General features: G+C 52.4%; 2 protein-coding genes across 2 annotated transcripts in view; one reads left to right on the top strand and one right to left on the bottom strand.

Annotated features, from left to right (window-relative positions):
- Positions 1–3,632, top strand: part of PIMREG (PICALM interacting mitotic regulator) — a 5,521-nt gene extending 1,889 nt beyond the window's left edge. The window contains exons 2-4 of the mRNA XM_007937508.1: positions 1,886–2,181; positions 2,898–2,993; positions 3,599–3,632. Of these exons, the coding sequence (XP_007935699.1) occupies positions 1,886–2,181; positions 2,898–2,993; positions 3,599–3,632 (426 nt within the window). The remainder of the gene's footprint in view (positions 1–1,885; positions 2,182–2,897; positions 2,994–3,598) is intronic.
- Positions 3,633–9,141: 5,509 nt separating this feature from the next.
- PITPNM3 (PITPNM family member 3) overlaps positions 9,142–25,828 on the bottom strand; it is a 144,970-nt gene continuing 128,283 nt past the window's right edge. The window contains exons 10-19 of the mRNA XM_042780494.1: positions 25,172–25,342; positions 23,581–23,775; positions 22,631–22,779; positions 20,663–20,779; positions 19,094–19,210; positions 18,162–18,310; positions 17,756–17,905; positions 14,913–15,096; positions 10,626–10,754; positions 9,142–9,447 (exon numbers count right to left, since the gene is read on the bottom strand). Of these exons, the coding sequence (XP_042636428.1) occupies positions 9,142–9,447; positions 10,626–10,754; positions 14,913–15,096; positions 17,756–17,905; positions 18,162–18,310; positions 19,094–19,210; positions 20,663–20,779; positions 22,631–22,779; positions 23,581–23,775; positions 25,172–25,342 (1,667 nt within the window). The remainder of the gene's footprint in view (positions 9,448–10,625; positions 10,755–14,912; positions 15,097–17,755; positions 17,906–18,161; positions 18,311–19,093; positions 19,211–20,662; positions 20,780–22,630; positions 22,780–23,580; positions 23,776–25,171; positions 25,343–25,828) is intronic.

The raw sequence follows: 25,828 nt of genomic DNA, 5'->3' as shown, positions 1-25,828 counted from the left end.
AGGGAGGTGGAGGGAAGGCTGGTCAGTGGGAGAGTTCGCACCTTGCACGCGGAAGGATAGGGAGGTGGAGGGAAGGCTGGTCAGTGGGAGAGTTCTCACCTTGCACGCGGGAGGCTCAGCTTTGATTCCTGCCGGTGTACCTCGTGCAGCTGCCGCTTGACTGTCTGCAGAGGTCCGTGCGCTGCTCTGTTGCTGAACAGTTTGAGCAGAACTTCCAGACTGGGACAGACCAGGAAGGAAGGTGGGTCACAGGACTGAGCAGCGTTTGGTTCCCTTGTGCACCGTGAGTTGGAGGCCAACTTGAAGGCAGCTAATAATGCCACCATGGTCTGAGAACAGAGAACGAGGTGGGATAGGGAGAGAGGGGACTCTGTGCTAAAGGCGTTTAGTTGTTGTTATTGTTGTTATGTGCCATCGAGTTGGCCCCGACTCATAGCGACCCCTCCTTGGGTTGCCGAGGCAGTATCACTACGGAAATAGATTGCCCAACCTTCCTTCCGAGGAGGGGCTGGTGGGTTTGAACCTCCAGCCTTCTGGTTAGCAGTCAAGTGCCTTAGGCACTATGCTACCAGAGCTCCTAGGTGTTTAGTTAGATTCTCCCAAGAACAACTGATAGCCAATGGGAAGAATTTCAACAGGTGGGGACATGATCAGATTAGCATATTGATCTGTGGCTACTTGGTAGTAAAAGGATTAGAGGCAGATTCACCCTTGAAGAGGCTTGGGGGCCTGGACCTGGAAAGGAGTGCACAGCTTCCGGAGCTATTCCCAGTGTAGGTTTGAGAGGATCTGATATCAGATGAAACAGGTGGGCAAGAAGATGTCAGACGTGTTGGGCGTGAGGTGCCCATCAGTCTTCCAAGTAGACATGGCTTCCAACCTGAAGCTGGAGACATCAGGAGTTACTACTGAGAAGGAAAAGAACCCAGGAGTGTAACTAGACCTCCTGAGGAGAGAATGGGGGTGAGGGGTGACTGTCTGGTTGGGAATTCTGAAGAATTTGAGGGAAAGACCGAGAAGGTAGCTATTTCTGGACCCTTTGCAGAACAATCCTTGTTTGGAAAAGTCCTGTAATTGTTTTCATCCCACCCAGGGATCAAAGAAATGAAATGAGCTGACCTGCCCAAAGTCACATAACTCACCAAATGTAATTCGGGTCTTACTCTCACCTCTAGACTCTGGTTTGCCAAGGAAAAGATAGTTGAGCTGATGAAGCGCCTTCCCAGCTATTACATCCTCCCACCAAGCTGGTATGAAAGGCCTTGAATGACAGTGCCAAGACTTAGAGCTTGATCCTATGGACCATGAGGAGCTATAGGAGGACTTTGATCAGCACTCCCTTCCGTGGACCTCTCTGTGTGCCATGTGGATGGCAGATTAGAGTGAGAGCAGAGGCAGGAAGGCAGATTATCTCCTGGTGTCAGGGTAGGGGACCTGATCTTCTCTGGGCCTTCCCCATGAGTCTGTGGGTCAATCTGTGTCCCCAAAAGAGAGTGTGGCCTTCAATGAGTAGAGGCTCAATGGTCCCTCCTGCTGCTGACCACTGTGCTTATGACCTGGGAGGCTGTGAGCAGGGTCCCTGCAGTGGAGCCATTTTGCATGGAATCATCCCCATCCCTCACCCTTGAGACCAACAGCAGCCTGCAGTTGTGAGACGGCCCATGGCTTAGAGCTACCCCAGTCCCTGGCCAGTGCAACTCGTGTGCAGTCGCCACCCATCTGTCAGCAGAGGCTTGTGGGTTGCTATGATACGGACCAGGTTTCAGCAGAGCTTCCAGATTAAGATAGACTAGGAAGAAAGGGGGGGTCACAGGACCAAGCAGTGTTTGGTTCCCTTGTAGCTCACCCTTGGCTTTGTGCTAACCTTTCCATGTATCTGTCACAGAGAATCCAAGAGTCCTGCCAAAATGGTACCAAGTGGCTGGTGGAAACCCAGGTGAAAGCCAGGAGAAGGAAGAGAGGGGCACAGAAGGGTGGGAGCCCTCCACCTTGCAGCCTGAGTCAGAAGAGCACCCGGCTATCTGGAGCCAGCCCTGCCTACTCAGCCCTGGACCCCTGGGAGAGGGAGTGGCGCAGCCTCTCTGCCCAGAAGGGCCCACGGGCACCCCCACTGCGGCGGGCCAGGAGGGAGGCTGCCTTCCGGAGTCCGTACTCCTCCACAGAGCCCCTCTGCTCCCCCAGGCAAGTAGGACGATGCCTCGTCACAGGGCTTCTGGCCTCCGAGTCCAGGCATGATTTCTCTTCCCTGACCTCAAAACAATAACGGGGGCCATGGGTCTGCTGAGCATGTCTACTGGGGGACCTGGGGAGGTCCTTTGGGGCCTCAGTTTCCCTATCTGTAAAAGGAAGCAATGAGCTTAGCTCTGACTGTATCATATTCACCCAGGCTTCCTGGTGGCCCCAAAAGCAAACTTTAAGCCATCTGGAGGGATTTAGCTCAGGCTGGTGGCACAGCAGTTAAGCTCACAGCTGTTAAGTGAAATGTCATTGGTTCGAACCCATCAGCCACTCTGTGGGAGAAAGATGTGGCAGTCTGCTTCCATAAAGATTTACCTTCTTCAAAATCCTATGGAGCAGTTCTATTCTGTCCTATAAGGTTACTCTAAGTCGGAATTAATTCGATAGCAATGGATTTGCTTTTTTGGTTAAGGCTTGGTCTCAAAGTTGGGAACAACAGAGCTCACTTGCCCAAGCTCATGGGCTGTGACCTCTGTTCTCTGCCAGGTGTTCAGAGGCACTCTGTCACTTCCTGAACTGATGGTCTGGGGTCAGGTGGTCATCTCTTGGACCTGTAGACCAGGCCCCAGTGCTGGGTTGGGGTCAGGGCCAGGGGACAGTGATGTACTCCTGCGACAGGTTTCCAACTAGTCACTGATGTTGCATTTCCTTTTGTTTAGTGAGTCTGACAGTGACCTGGAGCCTGTGGGTGCAGGAATTCAGTGTCTTCAGAAGCTATACCACAAGTTAGATAAAGCCATGGTGGCTGAAGACAGGTGAGTAGACATGCCATGCTCCAAAGTGAAAACTCCAGAGTTGAGCCATGTCCTTTCTGAAGACAGGCTCTGGCTCTGACCTGCTCTATGACCCTGGCTATTCCCTGCCCCTGTCTGAGCCTTGGTCTTCTCATCTGTAACGTGAGAGGGGATGAAAGTCCTACACTGGAATGGTGGTTACGGATGCACCCTAGATGTGTGGAGTAGCACTCTGGGCCTTGGGCCCCCGTTTGTCCATCACCCAGAACCTTACAAGTGGCCAGGTACCTATTTCTGAAAGATCTGCACTTCTTCCAACACCCTCCATGGCTCCCATGCCCTGCCTGCTCATGGAACTGGCAAAAGCTACATGGCTGCTAGGGATCTCCTGGTCTCTGCTCAGGACTCCGTCCGGGGAGCAGGGCCTGGGTTCTGGATCAGCCCTACCCTAAGGCTGTTTCCCTGTTTCTATAGTGGCCATGATGGCCTCTTATGAAAGACCCTGCCATCTCACACCTTGTTCCTACTGAGTTGCCAGGTGTGGTCTGTGTGTCTAGTCCAGGTTGGGAATCCCACCTCAGAGCCACCAGCACCCAGTGATCTCAACCCCTCCCCCTTCTCCATAGTGGCGACATGACCGTTTCTCTAATTCATGACTGAGGACAGTGCCCTTCAGGTAACGCCCTCCCCCAAGAACCTTTCTGCATGTCTTCCCCTCCCTCATGCATGAGCATGAATGCATATATGGAGGCATGTTAAAGAAATTGATCTTTTCTGGAAAACCCCGTGGAGCCGACGGGCACAGCAGATGAGGAAGTATGGAAGTCTCCCCACCTGCTCCGAGCCAGAGCTGCTAACTTCATGGATCCCATCACTAATGAGCATGACGGGCCCTGAAATAGCTAGAGCCACCTCTCAACCCCTTGTTTTGGAGGGAAGGCTATGGTATCCCCAGTTCTGTTGCCTTGAGCACACAGAGCTGCACAAAGGGAGGTCTGTCTTGCAGGAAACAAGCCATATCTGACCACCACGCCCTCCCAACCCAGGATGTCTGTGCTGCCCCGTGGGCTTCCTGGAGGAAGCCCCCAGGACTCGTCAGTACCCTTGGGCCGCTGCTAACAAGGATCTGCCTGTTCCAAAGCCTCTGCTCTCCTGCTCCAGCCACAGCTGGGCCCATCAGTGACCACAGCTTGACAGTAGCTTGGGAAGCCTTGGAGAGGCCAGGGATTGTCATTGTACTCACCCAGGGGATTTGGGGGTTAGAACTCATCCCACACTGGACTCTTGTGGTTGCCTTGTCTTCACTGGGAATTTTCTGAAAGCTCTGAGCTATGTCCCCAGAGCAGGACCTGCAGAAAGCCATCCATATCCTCAGTGATGCCCCCCGTGTTTCCAGTGCTGAGGCTCTTGGGAACTTTGTGCCCACCCCTGCTTCCCCCACCAGAGCCCCCAACAGAAGGGATAGGTGAGATTTCCAGCTCTACAGCTCCAAGCTTAGGGCATCTATTTATCTCATCAGCACAGGGCACTATGGGGGTGCAGGGGAGGTGCAGCACTGTCCAGGGGCCGTCTCTACCCTTTTTAAACTATTTAAGAATTCGGCTTTGTCCTTTTCTTTGGAAAGAACCCAGTGTGTGACATTCCTAGATAACACTGCTTTTTCACAATAAAGATGATCTTTCTGCATTTGGCGTCTCTTCCTTTCTAGCACTGCCCAGCGCGCTGCTCCAGACCACAGATTGGTGGGGCCAGCTTGGCTTCCCTGTCCAGCCCGTCTACCCCCAGCTTAAAGAAAGCACAAAGAACTGGAAAGGGTTTTGTTTGTTTTGTTTTTAGCAGAGTTCAGAGGAGAGCACATTTTAAAGGCAAATAAGGTTTTTATTTAAGTGACCACGTTTGAGAGTTAAAAACCAGCTCACATCAAAATCAAGACTTGTAAAAATCGTGTAACTCCATAGTGTTTGGTTTTTTTTTTTTTTTTTTTCCTTTTGTCTTGTTAGAAATCTGGTATTTTACATTTTCTTTTCTAACGGATTTTGTACAAGGCAGCCAACGGAATAGAAACCTTTTCACCACAGAACCATATCCCACCACAGACAATACTGAAAGCTGCACACTGGGGAACAGTCAGACCACGAACAAGGTCAGACTGGCTGCTACCACCAAGTAAACAAAGAAAAAAAAAAACGACTGGAGGGTCTGAGGGTCCCCACGAGCAAGCCGACCTCATCTACCCTGCCCAACCAGGTGCCACCTGCCTCTTGTTATCCCAGCAAGGAGAAAGTCAAAATCTGCCTCTCCTCCCAAACACCATGTTGGTTTCTCAGCAAAACCAAACCCATTGCTGTGGAGTTGATTCCAATTCTCGGCAACCCCCTGTGTTACAGAGTAGAACTGCCCCATAGGGTTTTCTTGCCTGTAATCTTTACAGAAGCAGATTGCCAGGCCTTTTGAGGTGCCCCTGGGTGGGTATGAACCGCCAACCTTTAGGGTAGTGGAGCACAAAACCGTTTGTGCCTCCCAGGGACCTTGTTTCTTAGCAAGAAGATCAGAACCTGGATGAGGCCTCACTTCTTGGACTTAACCCTAAGTATAATTTTAAGAAAGTTACCCCAAGACCCCAGGGAAAGGAAGGAAAGAGTGTTTCCTTTGGCTGAGCCAAAGAGAGTAAGTTTCCAAAGCACTTGGCACCCAAAAGCCCCTGGATTCAGCGGGAAAGTTGGTTGTTAAGGCGGGGGGTCAGCTGCAGAGGCCCAGCAGGCTTCACAGCCAGGGCCGCCCCTCCCGGCTAGGGCAGCACCTGGACCGCATGGGACAGTGGATGGCGCCACCTCCCACCAACTGCTACCTGCCTGGGGTCTGGGTGTCATTTAAAGATCAGTGCCGTGCCGTGCCATTTTTTTGTCTGCAGGACACTTCCTGGGCACAGGCCTGGGCTCCAAGTGGTAAAAGTAGTTTAAAAACCACTAAATCCAACCTCCATTTTGAGAGAGGGCCACTCCCCAGTAATCTCTGGATTGTTGCCACGGTATCAGTTTCCACTCCTGGTGATTCCATGGGATGGAGTTGAACTGCCCCATAGGGTAGTCTAGGCCGTAATCTTTAAGGAAGCGTATCACCAGGTCCTCTCGCAGAGCCACTGTGGGGGTTCAAACCATCCACCTCTCAGCTGAGTGCATACCCATTCACCATGAGGGCCCTTTATCTCTGGACTACGGAGGCTCAAAGATGTCAGCACCCAGGTGATGGGGGGAGGGGAGTATTCATCCAGATGCATGAAAGGGGGCTACTTTTTTTTTTCTTAATATTTGGCAGAGCCTAGAGGAGTTGAGATCTTTAGAAGAAAAGCAATGATGCCAGAAGAACAGGCCCTGGCTAAGGACACACCTTGAACCCCAACAGGGCAAATGGTGAGAGGGAGGCGGCAGGTAGTCCCTGGATCAGGGCAGCCCACCAGATCAGGAAGGACGAACATGCCACGCAAGAAACAAGGAGCTTTGGTGAGGCGGGAAGAGCTGTTTTCCAGCGGCTGGGAGCAGGCACACCAGGAGCTGGAAGGATTCTCTAGAAAACAGTCAGATTGGGGTTCACAGAACTACTCAGGGAGGGGCAGTGCACCCCCTCTGAAGAACAATACGACTGGGTTCTTTTTTTTCCAACTTAACAGAATGACAAAGTTAAACAAACCACTAGTATAGAAAGTGCATTATCGGTTACATAGTTGCCGTGAAAGCAGTACTGAACGTAAGTGATCTGAGTCTCTTTACTGTACAGAAACGCACATACACACATTCACACACACCAACTACAGTTCTGAGGGTGTTGTGTTTACAAGACCCCACTGGACACCATCAGCATCTTGGCTGTGGTTGTCCAAGCCCCAATCGGGGACTCCAAAAAGGGAGGAGTGGTGGCCCTCCCACTGTGTCCTGTATCCCAGCTCCAACCCCCGGAACCACAGAACCCTATTTATTCTGCCTCCAAATTCCCCAGGATCCAGGCATTACCTCTTGCTCCTCTCCTAGGGTCCTCAGAAAGGGGAGATGGGAAGTAACGGGGGGGCAAAGTGTCTCATGCCAGTGATGCTACCATTTGAGAGTATTAAATATATCACCAGTGTCTGCAAAGAGGTGGAGCTGCAGAGACTCGGGCTAAATCTGCCCAAGTTTAATCCAGGGTACTTCTTCTGGGCATGGGAAGGGTTAGGGTTGAGGTGGCTCTGCCACACAGGCGGATGCCTTATGGAGAGCCAAGAAGATGAAATGTTAAAGGGGAAGGGAGTGGGTGAGCTGGCACGTGTGAACCACCAGGAGGCAGGCCCAGAGAGGAAGGAGGCTGGCCCACACCCCTCCCCAGCAGGCTTCCCGGCCACTCTGGGCTGGATGCGGGATGCAGTGCTGAAAGTGGAGCAGAGCTGGCAGACAGGCTGGGCCAATGGGGCAGGAGCTGGCAGACTGAAGAAGACATTTCTAGTGGTGAGAGCCCAGGGACCGGGGCTGCAAGCCCAGCCCCCTCCAGCCCCACAGGGCGCCCAGGTGCCCAGCCACCCCCACCAGCAGCAGCCTTCATGGGGAACATCCACTGCATGGGAGTTGTGCGAGGTAGACATTGAGCAGAAGCAACACTGAGCGGACACAGGTGCCTGCTGTGCATACAGACATCTGGGGGCGCCTGGCCCCAGCACAGAGCCCTGGCTGAAAGAGCTGGGACTAGCCTCAGTGATAGCCCACAGGGCTCAGAGGCAACCCCCAGGAGCCCCCCACAGCGGGTGTGAGCCCAGGCTAGGGAGCAAGGGAGAGGTGTGGAAGCCAACACCTCACCTCAGCAGCAGGAGGGACCAGGTAGGCCCCAAGGGACCCCAGAAGGGCCAAGCCCTGCCAACCTCAGGGAACCACCCAGGAGAAGTCATGGACACAAACCAAGCTGAGTGGCAGGGGAAAAGGGAAGAGAAGACAACAGTTTGTGCCAAAAGTCACATGAATTCCCAAGAGCCTGGAGGCTCAGCTCTGCATAGGCCTGCCGGGGGCCGGGAGGGAGAAGCCCGTCCGAGCAGAGCTGGGGGAGGCGGAGCCAGATCAATACCTTCTGGGGGTGTCTCTGTCCCTGGGACACCCAGTCCAGGCATCAGTGCCAGCAAACATACAAACTAGGGCTCTCCAAGAAGCAGGGACCCCTCCCAGAGTGGCTTCCTTTGAGGAGGCGGGACCACAGCTCCTCCCTCCTGACCCACCCAGAAACCCTCTCCCAGGCTGTGTGGAAGGGGTGGCTCACTGACCCATCCCAGGAACGCCCCAGAGGGCAGAAGTCAGGCTAACAAAGCCTAAGGGTCAAAACCTCGCACTAGTCTCAGCTGGGAGAGGGCCTCCAATGACAGAGAAAGGCAGGCCCCTGAGGGCAGGCAGCAAACCAAAGGCCCACTGCCAGCCCTGCTGGGCCAGGACCTACTGCTGCAGCCTCACGGGGGAGGGCTCCGCGGGGAGGGATGCATGTCCTCCAGGACCACGGAACAATGGTGAGAAGACCCAGGCAGAGACCGGAACAATGGACAGCGGCAGGAGGACAGACCATCAGCACCAGACCCCGGGCCGAGGGCCATGGAGACACTGCGGGCATGAGGATGAGCCAGGGGACACCCTCTCACGCCCAAATAGTGGCCTCTTTGCCACAGAAGAGTCAGACCCGAGACGGTGACCCACGATGGCACAGGGGGATGGGCACAAATGCCACTCACCCTTCACTCGAGACAGCAAAGCTGTGCCTGCGGAGTGCCTGGACCATCGATTGCTAGGTCTGGGCGCGGCTCCCTGTAGGGCCTGCCCTGCCTTCCTGCCCAAGCCTCAGGGGCTCACAAAGACGGCTGATTTTGCTCAAATACTCCAGCTCGGGCAGGTCTGACCCCTGGATGCCACAAACAGCCCTGGTTTGTGCTTGCGGTCGCAGGCATGGGGCGGGGGGCAGCAGTGACTGCACTGCGACCCCTGGGTGTCACCCCTCACAGCCCAGGGAGCCCCCTAAAGCCAGGCACGGTCCCCGCCCCCTCTGGTCGGACACTGCTGGACAGACACGGGAGGAAAAAAGCAGGAAAACGCCTGTGTCAGGGAGAAGGCGGCCTCCTCCCTTTCCCGCAGGCAGCCTGGTGCGCCCCCTTGCTCTGAGCACCGCTCACCCCTCAGGGCACCGACTCGAACTTGGGGGGCCCACGCGCCCAACTGAGCGCCGGCAGGGGCCGCTCGTGGTCCTTGTCAGACTCGGGCTGGCTCTGCGCCCGCTCGGGCTTGGGGTTGGTGATGGGCGGGTCCGGCTGCTGCACCGACATGGTCCTGCGCAGGTGGTTGCGCTTCCGCAGGAACTCGGGCTGCGCGTGGAGCCCGAAGCTGCCCTTGCGCAGGATCATGCGCGAGTTGTTCTTCTTGGGGCGCGAGCGGTGGCTGGTCTCCAGCGCGGCCAGGTGTGCAGCGTAGCCCTCGCTCAGGAACTGCGGAAGGGACAGACATCAGGCCAGCGGCTAGGACAGGATCCCTGGGGCTGCCCATCCGCCATCTCTATGTCCCCAGAACCCCCTACCGTGCTCCAGCTCCGAAGATGAAGGGAGCTTGTTATTGTCCAAGGCTCCCCCCTGGTGCTTTACAACAGAGCCCCGTACCCTGGGTTCCCACCAGAGGAGAGGCGCATCTACGGAAAATAGAGCCTATGGCAAGTGCACACGCATGCGCGCGCGCGCGCGCACACACACACACACACACAGCTTCCTGCAGCACTTAAATGCCGACCCGCAGAAATCCACGTTTGTGGGTCCTCTCTGCTGGGCTCCAGAGCGCACACAGCCTACCGTCTGCTAACCCTCCACTCCCTCTCAGGCAGCTGGTATTCAACACTTTTGAAATGGAGTTCATCACCTTCTCCTTGGTGTGCTCCTTTCCCACCCCACTTCTCAGCCACCACAATGTCACCTACCCCGTCCCCCAACCCAGAAACCAGGGTGCCGTCCTTGGCCTCCCCATTTCTTCAGATTCACCTTCCACCAGCAGCCAGAGGGATCCTTCTGGATCACAAACCCCATCGTGTCCATTCCCATCACTCATCCCAACTACTTAGAGGACCAAGCAAGTCTCAACTCAGCAAGGCCTCCTGGCAGCTCGTGGTACACTCTCGCTCTCTGCTTCCTCCTACATCATATCCACCAGGCTGAGTCAGTGCAGGCCCCAGAACATGCTGTTCTCTGCCACCTCCTGACCTCTGCTCTTACTGCTGCCTCTGCCACAAATACTCCTCCCAACGGCTCATCCAACTCCTTCAAACTCCTGAGAGTCAACCTTGCCCCTAGTCCAGGTTAGCTGTCCCACCTTGGGTCCCACAGTTCTCTGTGCCCCTCACCATGCATCATGGCCCTTGTTACACTGTATTGTCATTATCTGTGATTCTTCTTGTCTCTCCTACGAGCTGGCTGATGTTACATCTAACTCCACTTGGGATCCTCCCCTGTACCCAACAATGGGTCTGCCAATGAAGGTGCCTAGTAGTGTTTATGGAATGAATGAATGAATTAGCAAATGAAGGAATGAACAAATGTATGACTGCATTAACAAGCAAACAAATGAACAGCCTACTCCTCTATTCTCTGGCCCATACCTCCCAGCCCTGACCTTCACCCACCTGGCACTGGTTTTGGTACTTCTTGGTGGCCCGGCCCACAATGAAGATCTGGGAGGGTGGCAGGCCCAGCACGCTGTAGACGGAGATGTCCTTCGTAGAGCCATAGGCCGCACTGATCTTGATGAAACACTGAAAGGCAGGGCAGCTCTTGGAGGGGCCCAGGCCCAGCTGATCTCCTCCAGGAGGCCTCCTAGACCATGTCCTGCTTGAGGGCCCTTTATCTGTACTCTGTTACCCACCAAGCCCCAAGTCCACCCTCTCAGCTCCCACAATGGCTCCCTCTCTGCCCCATCCCACACCCAGACCTGACAAGGTCTCCTTGTGTCAATCACAACCGCTCCCACTCACTGACCCCACCTGGGGCAGCATGATCCCAGCAGTTATACAATGACCTAGCAAAGCATGCCTGGGCAGGGTCCATGGTGTACACACCTCACGTATCACAGAGCCAGGGCTGGAGTTCAGTTCTGTCTGCCCCTAGCCCTGGGCTTACCATCTGGGAGCTGCCTGGAGCCACCTGGTGTGATGTCCCCCCCAGAAGCCCATGCTAGTACTGAGAACGACCAAGATCCTCCTCACGCTGGTGTCACATCCAGATCCTCACCCTTCCCCCTGGGATGAGGCCCCTTCCTCCTTCAGGTGCTCACCATCTAGCTGCTCCTCACCTTGTGTCTCATCAATGTCATCACCCTCCCCCCAAATTCACTGGAGGCTGTTGGTCCTAAGTCCTAGTTGTCCTTCCTCCTAAGCCCTCCCTCCCCAGGAAGACAACCCACGTACCACCTCATCTCTCAGCTCCTTGCCTTCTTTAGCATCAATGGCCATCACCTCCAGGACAGAACACATCCTCTGAACCCCGAATCGCCACATTCCCACTCTAACCACCTCTCTTGCCATGTTCATCTCTGGCTATTCTCTCCCCCTCTGACTGCCCCTCAGCCTTGTGGGGACCTGCATTTTCTTGGGCATCTGGATCATGGGTGTTTTCTCTACCCCAAATCCTGCCATCATCTCATGTGATAGCAACAACCACCCAGATGACTCCCATCACTCTCCAACTTCTCTCCTCCTTGCCTTGCACCAGCCCCACTTCCACACCGTCTTCGGTCTTCCTCATCCTGCCTGGGCTCCCTGAGGTACGCTGTGTTCTCTGGTTTCCACCCTGGATTCTCTGGCCCTAATCTCCTCTCCCCACTCCTTCCTTCTCATCATTCTCCTTCTCATTTCTGTACCCTGGCCATCGAGAGCTGCTGAAGAAACACAGAGTCACATAGTCTTGCCCTACATGTTCTTTCTATTCTCCAAAAAATGTTTTCTGATTTTTTACCTCCCTCCCTAGGCACCTACCCAGTCCTGCAGGTCACTTTGCCTTTGATGTCAAACCACGGAGCAGACTTTCTGTGGCCTTCCTCAACACTTTGCCCCTCACCTCATTGGTTGGTTTGTTCCCAACCAGCTTTAGTCTTAGAGGAAGCAGCAGCCCCTTTGTCCCTTCCTGCTTCCTCAGGCACCCCAGCTCACTCTGCAATGTCCGCTGGCCCTTTCCAATGACTCTGCCTCCCACCCTCAAGACTCTCCAAGGTGAGCCCCCTTGGCCCTCTGAGGTGTCCCTTCCTCACTGAGAGCATTAGCAACCAATCTTCATCCAGCAGACATTCTCACTTGCCTACACCTCTTCCCACAGACACTCTCTCCTTCTTGGAACTCTCCTCCCCTGATATCTAAGCTGCTTCTCTCTCCCATTCATTCATTCATTCATTCTTGTTGTTGTTAGTCACCCTTGAGTGTATTCCGATTCATAGTGATCCCACATATTGCAGAGTAGAACTGCCCCATTAGGTTTTCTTGGCTGTAATTTATGGAAGCAGTTCACCAGGCTTTTCTTCCATGGTACAAATGGGTACATTCAAACCACCAGCCCTTAGGTGAGCAATCAAGCTTAAACCATTTATGCCACTGAGGGACCTTTTATTCAATCTACTAACATTTATTGAGTGCCTACTGTGTGCCATCACTACCCCTAATGCCAGAGATATAGTAGTGAGTAAAACAGAGGACATAAGCGTCTGCCCAAGAAGTCCATAGTCAGGTGAGTGGCACCTCAGTCCTCCTTGTTACTCAAGATGGACATCAGAGAGCTCCTCCCTCCCTTCATCTGACCATCACTGAGTCCTACCAATTCTACCTCCTCATTATATCTCCATCCCCATTGACACCATCTGGATTCTCATCTTCTGGCCTCTTGCCTGAGCAGCAGCCTCTTCACTGGCCTCGCTGCCTCTCATCACTCCTTCCGATCTGTCCTTCACACAGCAGCCTTCAAGATCTTTCTAAAAACCCAATCAGACACTGCCACTCCTCTGCTTTAAGCTCTTGGCCATTGCCCTTGGCCTGGTTTCCAAAGTTTCAAGGCCTGCCAACCTTGGGCCCCTGATGACCTCTGGGGCTTCAGCTCCTACTTCTCCTGCGTTTGACCCTGCACATCCCCCCTATCCTGGAGGCCTGCAGCTCTGAAAAGATCCCAGGCTCTTCCCTGCCTCTGTGCCTTTTGCACACACTGTGTCTTTGTCCACATGACAAACTCATACACACATTTGAAGACTCAGCTGATAAATTACCACCTCCTGGAAGCTTTTCCTGGTCTTGCAGGCAAAGCGAAATCCTTTCTCCTCTGTTCACCAATGGAGCAATGGAGTCTTTTTCATTTACAGTAAAGATCACACACCAAAAAATTGTCAGTTTACATGTCCTTCTTCCTCTAGATCAGAGACTGGCAAACTTTTCAGATTTTGCCTTCTGCTCCAACTCCTCAACTGTCCACTGCAGTGAAAAAGCAGCCATAGACAACACCCATCCAAACGTGCATGGCCTTGTTCCAATAGAGCATTATTTATGGACACTGACATTTAAATTTCAAATAGTTTTCACATGCCATGAAATATCATCCTTCTTTTTGTCCCCCCCTGCCCCAATCATTTAAAAGTGTGCAAGCCAGTCTTAGCTCACAGGCCATATAAAACCACCATGGAGAATCACCATTGCCCTCCAGACCGGGGGCAGCCTTCAACTCATGGGCTAAAGTGTGTCAACCCCTGCTCTAGACAAGTGGTTCCCAAAATTTTGTGTTCATTGGAACCCTCTGGGGGGTTTATTAAAATAGCTTGCTGGGCCTCCTGTATAGAGTTCCTGAATCAGTAAGTCTGGGATAGAGCCAGAGAACTTGCATTTCCACCAAGTTTCCAGGTGATGCAGATGCTGCTGGTCCAAGGCCCACACTAGGAGACCACTGTCTTAAACCGTAAGTTGTGGAGAACATGCTCTGTGTCCTGTCTGTCTTTGTGTAGCCCTGACACCACACAGGGTAGGGAATACTATGATGTTTTGTTGTTAGCTGCCAGCAAGTTGGCATCTGACTCATGAAATGCTACTGGGCCTGATCCCAGCCCCACAATAAGTTGTATATTGGAGCATTGTGATCCACAGGGTATTCACTGGCTGATTTTTGGAAGTAGATGGCCAGGCCTTTCTTCCTGGTCTTAGTCTGGAAGCTCCGCTGACACCTGTTGAGCATCACAGCAACATACAAGCCTCCACCGACAGATGCATGAGGTGCATTGGCCAGGGATCAAATATGGTTTCCTGCATAGAAGGTGAGAGTTCTACCACTGAACCACACCTTTGCTCTCCTAGGACATAATAGGCACTTAATAAATGTCTATTGAATGAGTAACCAGATGTAGGGACTAGTGTTTAGGCTTTTGGGTTGGGAGATACTGGGCAAGTCACTGTACCTCAATAGGATCATCTGACAATGAGGGCAAAAATACCTACCTTGCAACCAACTAACCAACCAACCAGTTACCATGGAGTCATCTCCAACTCATGGCAACCCATGTGTGTCAGAGCATAGCTGTACTTCACAGGGTTTCAGTAACTGATCTTTTTGAAAGCAGATCACCAGACTTTCTATCAAGGTACCTCTAGAACTGCCAACCTTTTGGTTGGCAGCAGAGAGGTTAACCATTTGCATCTAAGGATGCCACCTATCTCATTGGGCTCTTAAAAGGACAGTATGAGAACCATGTAATGGGGCTGCCCCAAGGCACAGCAGCCTGAGGTTGCAGGATAAATAAGCCAAGCCCCACAGGGACTAGGAGAGGAAGGCAAGTGTTTGAGGGCCCTACATTCTCAGGTTGGGTCTCCTCTCTACCCTCACTGGGTAAGGGCAGGCCACGCAGGCCCCGCCTTATTGGGTGTAGCCGAGTCCCCGCCCCTCTTGGCACTCACCTCCCGCACGAGGTTGCGGAGGAAGATGGCCTTCTGCCGCAGTGGATCGTGCACCAGCCCATCAGAGAAGAAGATCATGCCCTGGGGGAAGTTGTGCTGGGACAGCCACGATACCACCCGCTGCTTCTGCATGTCCGGGCGCCCAGTGATGTAGAGGATCATGTAGCCCAGGTCCTGCCAGTGCCTGAGATGACATTGTAGGGTTCGGTCCCTCCCAGCCCGTGCCAGCCGACCAATGCCCCACAGCGTACCCAGCCACTGCATTCCTGAGAAACCAGAAGGGCTGTTCCATGGAGTACTGGGAGGGACATGGGGGACCCCACATCTACACTCTGGCTCAGCTTGTCACATACCCCCAACAACAACCCTCCCCACTCCTGCCCCCTCTATTTCTTTACCCTTCTTGGTGACACTACTACCAGGTGGAAGCCACAAGCCTTATGACCCAGACTTGGAGCCACATGGTGTCCTTTCCACTGCATTCTATTGGTCACAAGTGAAAAAAGGAAGGGACCACACAAACACATGAGTACTGTAACCACTACTTATTGGTGAGCTCTGTTTGGATACTGGCTAACACACAGTCTTAACTGAAAGACGGTAGCCAGAGCAGAGAGCTATTAATGTTGATTGGGGGAAGCAGAGCAGGCTTTCTGGGAGGGATAGCATTTGAGATAACCCTTGAAGGATGGAAAAAAATTGGGGGTTTTGTTTTGTTTTGCTTTTTATGAAAACTAAGTATATGTTTTTTTTCTTTTACAAAAGCAATACATGTCAATATGAAGGATTAGCAAAAAGAAGAAAATGAGAAACAGATTTTGCTAGGCCAAGAAGAAGGGCACAGACTGTCAAGGACTGAGGAACAGAGAACAGACACCAGGCCCAGGGAGCATTTAGATGACCACCATCTGACTGTAATTGCTTGAAATCCTGTTGTGAATTGAACTGTGTCCAAAAAAATGTGTGTTGTAAATCCTAATCTCCATGACTGTGGCTATAATCACATTTGGGAATGAGTTGTCTTTGTTATGTTAATGAGGCAGGGTTAGTGTGGGGTATGTCTTGAGTCAATCTCTTTTGAGATATAAAAGAGATGAAACAAGCAAGAGAGAAAGCAAAGACAGCAGAAGAGGGATGCCAGGCCATGTGAATATCATCCAGGAGCAGACACTCAAAGAGACAAGGACGTTCTTCCAGAGTCAAAAGAGAGAAGAAGCCTTCCCTAGAGCCAGCACTTTGATTTCGGACTTCTAGCCTCCTAAATTGTAAGGAAAAAAAAATTCTCTTTGTAAAAGCCATCCATTTGTGGCATTTCTGTTATAGCAGCACTCAATATCTAAGACAGAATTTGGTACCGAGAGTGGGGTGGCGCTTTAACAGATACCTAAAATGGAAGTGGTTTTGGGTAATGGGTAATAGCTAGAGGCTGGGAAGGTTTTAAGGTGACTAATAGTAAAAGCCCAGATTACCTCGAAGGGTCTGCAAAGGCAGTGCTCATGAGGACTCAGAAGCATGTGAGGAGAGCTACAGACAAAGTCTCTCTCATCTTAGAGAATGCATATGGCACCAGGAACAGAACTTTGCTAGAAATATAGACATTAAATGTGCTTCTGGTGAGCCCTCGAAATGATGTGGACATTTATACTGGTAAGTACACTCCTTAGAATGACCAATAGGAGATCAGAAGAGCAGTGTTTGCACAGGGACATAGCTGAGAGGGCAGGAAGAGGAAAGAAGGACACAAGGAAAAGGTAATCACAGGGAGGAAGTGAGAAGAGAGCTATTATAATATGGGAATTGTAGTCAATGTCATGAAACAAATGTGTATGAACTATTGTACAGAAAATGAATTTATTCTACAAGCTTTCACCCAAATCACAATTAAAAAAAAAAAAAAAGATGACCATACGATTGGACAGTGGAAGAAGGGCATTTTAATGCAGTGGCAAAAACTTTGTCTGACTTATGTTCAAGTATTGGATGGAAGGTAGAACTTGTAAGTGATGAACCTGTATATTTGGCTGAAGAGATTTCTAAGCAAGATCTTAAAAGGGCCATATGGTTTCTCCTTTCCACATATAGTAAAATGCAAGGGGAAAGAGATGGACTTAAAAATGTGCTATGCAAAATGAAAACTTCACTTGAAGAATTCTGTTGTGTAAACGAAACACAGATGTCTCAGAATGTTCACCAAGGATGTGGCTACACAATCATTTATTAAGGAGATTAACCCTATGACTGCTGGAGCTAACCAACGACCACAGCAGAAACTCATCAGCTTAGACTGAAGGAGACAGAGAAAGGCTGAAAGGAGAGAACACTATCGGCCTCTTGGAATTCTACAAACAGGAAATAGACCAAAGGAGCTACATCTGTTGTCTTCCATGAAAAGAACCATCCCTGGGGCAGCCTGAGATCAGCAGAACTGCCTCTGTTTCAAAGGACAGAGCTGCAGCCTCCTAGGTTTCAGAGTTAGATCTTCACCAACTCAGTTCCCAATTGTGGGACTGCCATTCATTTGGGACAAGAGGATGGGGCAAACCTGAAGGGGCAGGGCTGCCATGCCCATGGACAGAAGAATGGGGCCTGCCAGGGCCAAGGGGGTGTTTAGCCACTCAGCTGAACAAACAAGTAAAGGAACTGAGATCCAGAAAGGGGAGGGATTTTCCCAAGGACTCTCAGTAAATTACTATTGGAAGTGAAGCCAGGAATTCCCAGCTCCTAGCCTGGGAGGCTAATGGAATTCCTAGAGGAAACCAGAAGAACCATGGCCCATTTTCTCCAGGGTGGTTGGCTCCCGACCCCCAGGGGAAACATGTCCCTCACAGGGAGGTAGCACTCACCGGACAACATCCACTGCACCTGGCCGAACCTTGGGATCACTTCCCATGATCGACACACTGGCCGCGAAGGACCCATCAATGCTGAATACAACACACTCCATGCCACGGGGCAGCACCGTGAGGTAGCTCATCGCATAGGTCTGGTCACCTCTGAAAGGCACCTGTGGTCAGCTGTGCAGTCAGGGCCAATGCTTATGCTTAGCCTGAGGCTGGAGGTTAGCTTGTGGCAAGAGCCAGGGCTCAGTCTGGGGTCAGGGTCAGAGAGAACCTGGTGCCAGAGCAGTGACCTTGGCTGTCTTCCTTTCTCCATGCAGACAGGAGTAGGGTCCCAAAGGGCTTGGGCAAGCCTGGTGGGAAGGGCCGTGGAGATGGTGAACCCACCATGAGAACATCTCCCAGGTCTCACCTGACGACCATCTTCACTGGGTAGACTCCAACCCCTAGGCGCCGGGGCCGCGGCACGCTGTACATGATTCGACCACTGCTGTTGGTGATCTCTGTGTCCAGGTGCACCCAGCGGCCTGAGGATGGCTCTGCCATCACCAGGATATCCACCTGCAGGCAGTGAAGGGGGCAGGGGACTCACTGAAGGTTATGGAGGGCTGCAGACTGGTGCAGGGGCTGGGTGGGGGGTTGTGGGCTGGTGCAGGGGCTGGGCAGGGTTGCTCCCTGCACAGCACAGCAGACCTGGGGTCAGGCTTCTGCCCAAGGGTATTTCCTAGCTCTGTGCCCTTACTTCTTCTCGCTGTTCCCTCTGCCTTTCACCCTCCTCATCATCCACACCCCATCAATTCCCTTGATGGAAACTCTTCACCAGCTTCCTATCTCACATGTAGTTACCATGCCCCCCAAGGCCCTAGAAAACCTCTCCCACCTTCCTCCCACCATCCTATCCTCCCTGTTTCTCTCTCTGCACCAACCACCAGTTACCCAGTTGTTATCAAGTCAGTTCCAGCTCACAGCGACCCCACATGGGTCAGAGTAGAACCGCATTCTAGAGAATTTTTAATGGCTGATCTTTCAGAAGTCGATCACCAGGCCTTTCTTCCAAGTGCCTCTTGGTGGACTCCAATCTCGAACCTTTTGGTTAACAGCCAAGGGCTTAACTGTTTGTACTACCCAAGGACTCCAGCCACACTCCTCAGACACACCAAGCTCATCCTTACTCTGTGCTCATCCTCCCTGACCTCCCTGGGCAGCTAGTGGCTCCCAGCTCTGAGCTCCCCACACACAGCACCACTCCTGCAGCCCTCAATCCGCCTGTGTGCCACTTGGTACCACGTGGTACTTGGGGCCAGGTCGGGCCAGCTGAGGAGCAGAGGCACCAGCCCACAGTACCTTCTCTCCAGTCAGAGCAACCATGTCCAGGGGCCCGTACATGAACCGCCCCACCAGAACCTGGGGGCCGTCTTCAGCAGCAATCACGTCATTGGCTCGGTGGTTAGCAGTGACATTCTGAAAGGAAAGCAAGAAACCAGCTTAGCCTCTGCAAGCTAGACTTGACCTTGCATTCTACCCTGGATTGTCCTTAGAACTGGCCAATATGGGTATGGACCTACTGAATCGTGTTTTCTTCTTAGCTTCTGTTGGAACTCATGAGAAAAAAGACCACAAGACCCCTAATGGTGTCTTCAAGGAGCACAAAGTTTTCCGTAAATGCACATTCTCTGCTTTTATTTCTCTCACACAATCCCTGAGATTATAATCAGTCCTTCCAACCTGTCACCTGTCCACATTCCTAGACCAGAAACAATTGTGTCCCCTCTGGTCACATCACAGGTCACACCCAAAGGCCATATACCATACATCTTTTTTAGTGGGAAACTTCTAAAATATATGAAGATAGAGAGAACAGTATAAGGAACCCTGTGTACCCATTACCAGCATCACCATGTGTCAACACATGACCATTCTGGTTTTAGTCTAGTCCCCAAGCACCCCACCCACTCTGGGTTATTTTAAAGCAACCCTGACGTCACATCATTTTATCTGTATCCATGTCAACATTCCCATATGTCTTCACTGCTGGTTTCAATTCATTCCACAGCTCAAAGGCCTGTGAGGGCCTCTACCACCTACCACATCCAGCATGGCCTTCAAGACCAAAGTCACTTAATCTGGTCACCCTTCCATGACAATTTCACTTTGGTATCTCATTCCAGACCTGCCTGCATTACCTCTCAACCAGACCCTGCTAATAGCTTCCAAGTGGAGCACCATATTCAAAAATTGGCCCCAAATTTGGAAATGGATAATGGTGATGGTTGCCCAGCATGGTGGATGTCATTCATGTCATTGAATTGTGCTACTTGAAATTTGTTAAAATGGAAAAATTTGGGTTATACAGGTAATCCCTGACTTAGGACATACTCAAGGTATGATGAACCACACTTAGAACTGCCCATTGTTTTTTATGATTTGTGTACTTGTATGGACGTATGTATTAAAATGTATCTATAAATTTATATGTAATGTTTCTAGCCCCAAAAGACAAATAAAGGTTAGATTTATAAAGATATTCATAATAAAAGGCAGTCATAATGAAAACTAAAAAAAAATGAGGTATTTGACTTAGGTCCAAAGCTACTTACAATGGAGTTTCTGGAATAGAGCCCTGTCATAAGTCGGAAACTACCTGTATATATTTCACCACAATAAAATAAAACAGCAGACACACCATCTTCATAAAGCACAAATCTGTTCAAATGCTTCCAGATTCCTCACTGCCCTCAGGCACAAGTCCAAATCCTGAGCTCAGTGTTCAAAGCCTTGTCCAAGCTACCCTCCTGTGGTTCTTCCATGCCTTTGACCACTCTGGTCCCCCCACTCTCTGTGCCTTCCCTGGCTCTCTGGCCCCCCACATTCCAGCCCATGTGGATGCCCCACCCCCAGGGCGGCCCCTCGTACCCGCAGCTTGACCTGGGTTCTCTTTCGAAGCCACTTCTCACGGGGGTTGGTCGGGCTCAGAGCTGCAGGGTCGAGGCCAGTGCTCTCCTTGACACTCACACTCTCATAGCGCATCACCTGATAAGCAGCCATCGGGTGCCTGGTCAGGACCTCTGACCCCTGTCCCGCCCTCCCAGGGTGTTAGGGATGACCAGCTTGTCACCAGCAGGCCCTCCTCCCAGCCTCTCCACCTCCCAGCCTAGAACCCTCAAGAGCCTGGGGACCCCAAAGCTCATCTCCCTACCATCCTGCCCTGATCTCAAATGGTGCTGCTCAAACCCACCTCTGTCCTCCACTCCCAGGCCCGGCACCTTCCTGAACCTGTTTCCCTTCTCTGCCTCCCTGCTAGGCCGATGGCTGACCTGCCTCTGGAAGTTCCTGTGGAAGGTCAGCGGGAGCCCTGGAGCACCAGCTGTCTCACCCACCCGAGATGTTGCTTCGGCAATTCTTCCCTCTCCATCCCACATCACTGACTAGTCCCTCCCTACTGGGCCCTTCCCTTAGGCATCAAAATATGCTGCAATATCACACATATTTCACAATTAAAAAATAAAAAATAGCATGTCTCCTTAAACCTCTAGTAAGATCCCTGGGTGGTGCAAACCATTGGGCTCATCTGGTAACTAAAAGGATGGCAGTTCAAACCCCAACAGCACCACTCAAGAAAAGGCCCAGTGACCTACTTCTATAAAGATGACAGCCCAGAAAACTCTATGGAGCAAACTTATTTCCATACTCTGTCTCCATTTCCTCACCTCATACTCTCTCCTCCACCCACTCCTATCACACTTCCGTCCCCATTGCTCCACTGAGGCCATTCTTGCCAAGGCCCAAGGACTACTGTAGTGCCAGCTGCAGGGGTCCACTGCTGTCTAGCCCCTGACTCTGAGAGATGCCCCTCTTCAGCCTCCTCTGTGTGGCCCTTCATCTTCCCTGGGAAGCTCCAGGACTCACCCCTGACCTTGTAACTTTCTTGGTATCATACTCATCACCAGTTTTAAATGCTATCCAAACTCTGGTGATTCAACATTTTACCTCTAATCTTGACCTCCCCCAAGCTCCACACGAAATAATAGCCACCTTCCTACCCAACATCTAATAGGCATCTCACACCACATACATCCCAAAGCCAAGACCTGTTTTCCCCTACTCCACCCCAGCCAAGCTTTTCTCCATCCCAGGGGGTGGCATCTCCAGTTACTCAAGCAAAGAGCAGGACTTGTTGGACCCCCCTCATGTCCTCATGCCCCAGGTTATCAGCAAGTCCTACCACCATGACTCAAATCTAGCCACTTCTCAGCAATCCACCACCAGTGTCCTAGTGCAAGTCATTGTCACTAAGTTGGGCTCCTATGCTCACCTCATAACAGGCCTCATGCTTCTCTTACCCCCCGAACAGCTTTCCCAAGATTTCCTTCTAAATATACAAGTCAGCTGATATCTCTCCCTTGCTCAGATCCCTACCATGGCTTCTCATTGAGCCCAGTATAAAATCAAGCCCCTTCCCTTGGCCAGGGAGGCTGTACATAATCTGACCCTCACCCCACCCTGACCTCTCCTACCAGGCTCTCCCTATTCACTAGTCTTCCTGCTATGCCGTTTATTTAATGGATGAGGAAACTGAGATTCAGATGGAAGTAGGAATCCATTGCTGGAGTCTCTAAGTTGAAACACTGGTACATTCTCCTGCTCTATTTCATTATCTAGGAAGAACCATGCCGTAAGCCACATGGCAATTAGTGTTCTTTATAAAATACATCGTTTGCCCATGTTACCACCCGCCTGTTCAAATGCTCCAGTCCCCTTCCATTGCTCTCAGGATAAAGAGCAAAATGCTCAGTCTGGCCTGCCTGGTACCCCCCTTCTCCAGATACAGGATGGAAGCCACCAGAGGGGCCCCAAGGCAGAGACAGCAAGGAGGTGGCATACCTGTCTCAAAATGAAGGCGACCACATCCGTGGACTCCCAATAGCTGGCATGGAAGAGGTGGGGCAGGGCCACAGTGGGGAAGGCAGTGAGGACATCAGGGCAGTACAGGGCGTAGTCGATCCTCTTGGTGCCCCACCACTTGGCCGTGACTGTGGGTCCGAGAGGGAGGTGAGAACAGTGGCCTGCCCAGGCCCTTGACTCAAGGGACAGTGTAGAAGCCCTGAAGTCCAGAGCCAGCAATGGGCATGACACGCAGGGCACAGGTTTGGAGGCCGGGGAGCCCTGCTTTCAATGACTCCCACTTTCTCACTACCTGCTAGCCCTTCTGCTGGCCCAGCCCTCCAGGAATGGGGATAGGACCCATAGGAACACCCACAGTCTTACCCAGGGCTGCAGTGATTCCCAGTGAGACACTGAATGTTGGGATTGGGGCTCTGTCTGAGCTCAGAACTCAGTCTGTGACTGAAGAGGTCAGAGCGTGGTCCATGGTCAGAGGTCAGGGCCCTGTCCAAGGTTGGAGGTCAGGGCTCTGTTTGAGATCAAAGCTCATTCTAGGACCAGGGTCAAAATTCAGGGCCCTTGTCCCGGTCCAGGGCCAGAGGTCAGGGCGCACTCTGAGATCAGAGCTCAGGCTAGAGACAGGATCAGGGTAAGGGCCCACTCTGTCCAGAGTTAGAATTCATGGCCTTGTCCAGGGTCAGAGATCAGAATTCTCTCTAAGGTCAGAGCTCAGCCTAGTGCCAGGATGAGGATTCAGTCTGATGCCAGGTCTCTACCCACAGACCTAGTGCTCCTTAAAGGCAAAAATGCCAACCAAGACTTCTTCCACCACCTCTACCACCACCACCACCACTTGCAGGTCAGTCTCAGCAGCCTTGCAGTGGACCCATGGCCACCTGGAAGGTCCTCCTCCCACAAGTCCAAGCAGGGCCCCCAAGAGCCTCACTCACTGCGGGAGACACCCACGGGTGCCAGGCTGTCCGAAGACCCCGAGCTCTCACTGTGGGAGCTGCCCTCACTCATCCTTCGCCCTGGGCGCTGGGACCTCAGGGCCTGCGGGGACGAGGCAGGGGCGTCCGGAAGGGGTGGGCTGCCCTGAGAGCTGCCCTCTAGGAAGAGGGAGCTGTGGGTGTGCAGGGTGTCAGCTGGAAGGGGAATTTCAAGGTCAGGACCAAGTGTCTCAACAGAGCTGCCCATTCATGCCTCACTCACGGGAGCCAGCCTGGCCCTGCTCATTCATCGGCCCAAAAGGGAACCTGCACATGCCCCTAACCCCCACTGGGGCCCAAGGGGACTCGTCAACCACAATACACTGTTGACTTTCACCTCCTCTCTGTCGTGAGTTATGCAGACCCAAGCCAGGGTATCAACCATCTCTCCCACCCCTCAACTGAGGATGCTCTAGGAGACTGACCCAAAAGCACCTGATGGGGCCACAGGGGTGACATCTAACCATGTCCTCTTTCATCACGCTCTTCCCTGAGCCACAAAGGACTGCCAGCTGAGCCTGGAAATGAATGGGGACTCCAGCCTCCAGCCCTGGAGCTAGGGTGCCCTTGGGAGGAAAGGGAGCCCCTTGTTCAAGGGGATACATTTTAGGATGAGGGATGGAGGTTTTAGATCCTCATCTACCTATAACAAAGCAAGGCTTTGGAAACTAAGTCTGCACTGAAATGGGGGTGGTGTTTAATGCTGAATTAGTCACACAGCAGTCCCCACCCATTTGGGGAAACCTCCTTGGCTGGGGGTCTGAAGGCTGAGGTGCTGGTTTTCACCTCCCTGACTGACCGGTATCTGCCTGGCTCAGCCCACTTGAGCCCCAGTGGCTACTGGCCCTTCCCCAAGCTCACCTGCCCTGCTACTGCTGTTCCCTCCCGGACCCCATCACCCATCTCTCTCCACTTGCCCAAATGCATCTTCCCAGTGTAGGCCTGGGTCAAAGGCCACCCATCCCAGGATGAAAGCTCCCTGCCCTGTGCTTCCACCCTCCAGGCTGGACTCAGGGGTAGTAGTCAGCGTGGATCCCTGTTACAGTCAGGTTAACAACTTGAGCATTACACTGGCCTTGCCACATAGGCTCAACTGGGAGCTTGTGAGGGGCCCGGCCTGGTCCCAAAGTGCCTCACACAGAGCTCAGCACAGGCGGGCTGCTCTGAAGGCAGATGGGACCTACCCTCAAGAGTACACAACACAGGCCCTGCTCAGAAAACTCTAAACTAAAACCAAACCAAACCCACTGCCATCAAGTCGATTCTTACTCATGGAGACCCCCATTGGGTTTCCAAGGCAGTAAATCTTTACAGAGTAGATTGCCCCATCTTCCTTCCACAGTTTGGCTGGTGGGTTTGAACCCCCAACCTTCTGGTTAGCAGACAAATGCCTTAGGCACTGCGCCACCAGAGCTCCTTCAGAAGAGACTAGTCATCCACTAACTGATAGCTTGTAGGGGCTGCACAGAAAGGATGGCCCTGAGGTACTGCTTGGCTGTGGGGGCGGGCAGCCTCTTGCTCAGCACACTCTCCTCCACCCCCAAGAGCCTACCGAGGAGGAGGGTCTGTCCGTCACCCAGTGGGAACCTCTGGTAGCGGGGCACACTGACAGGGGGCACCAGGTGGAACTTGGGCTCCAGTAGCGGCTCGAGCCGTGAGGCGGAGGGGTCTGCACAGTGGAAGAAGCTATAGACCTGGCTGCAGGCAGGACGGACCTGGAAACCTGTGGGAAGGACATATGAGAGAAGCCCTTCATAGAACCCTGCTCATCTGGCCCTGGAAGCCTTCCTGGAATGCAGCTTTGACCAGTCCACTCTTCTGCTGGAGAACCTCCCTTTTCCCCAGTCCACACGGTCCTTCTGTACAACACTCAATTCCCAGGCCTGTTAGAGCCTGTGGTTTGCCAGAGCCATCTGAACACTTCCCTCAGAGACCAGTAGATGTCTCCACCGAGGCCTCTCTGGCTGGCCCTTTGCCTTACCAGAGGGCCTCCCTGTCCTTCCAGGTCAGGGGACTGGACAGCCCAATGTCCATGAAGCCCTAAGGCTCCTTAGCAACAGTAAGAACAGCTGTGGGGCCAAGGCTAGGGAGCGGAGAGGGGCATGTGGGTTCTGTCTTTCTCCCTCATTTCAGACAAACCCTGCCCTTTTTATCTGTTCCGTATTGCAGATTGCTGGTAAGGTTTAGCTAAAAAAAAAAAAAAAAAAAA

This window comes from Orycteropus afer, unplaced genomic scaffold (assembly GCF_000298275.1).
Source record: "Orycteropus afer afer isolate SDZICR_OR568_19922 unplaced genomic scaffold, OryAfe1.0 scaffold00042, whole genome shotgun sequence".
In the NCBI taxonomy this organism is placed as follows: Eukaryota; Metazoa; Chordata; class Mammalia; order Tubulidentata; family Orycteropodidae; genus Orycteropus; species Orycteropus afer.
This window is presented reverse-complemented; position numbering and strand designations above follow the sequence as displayed.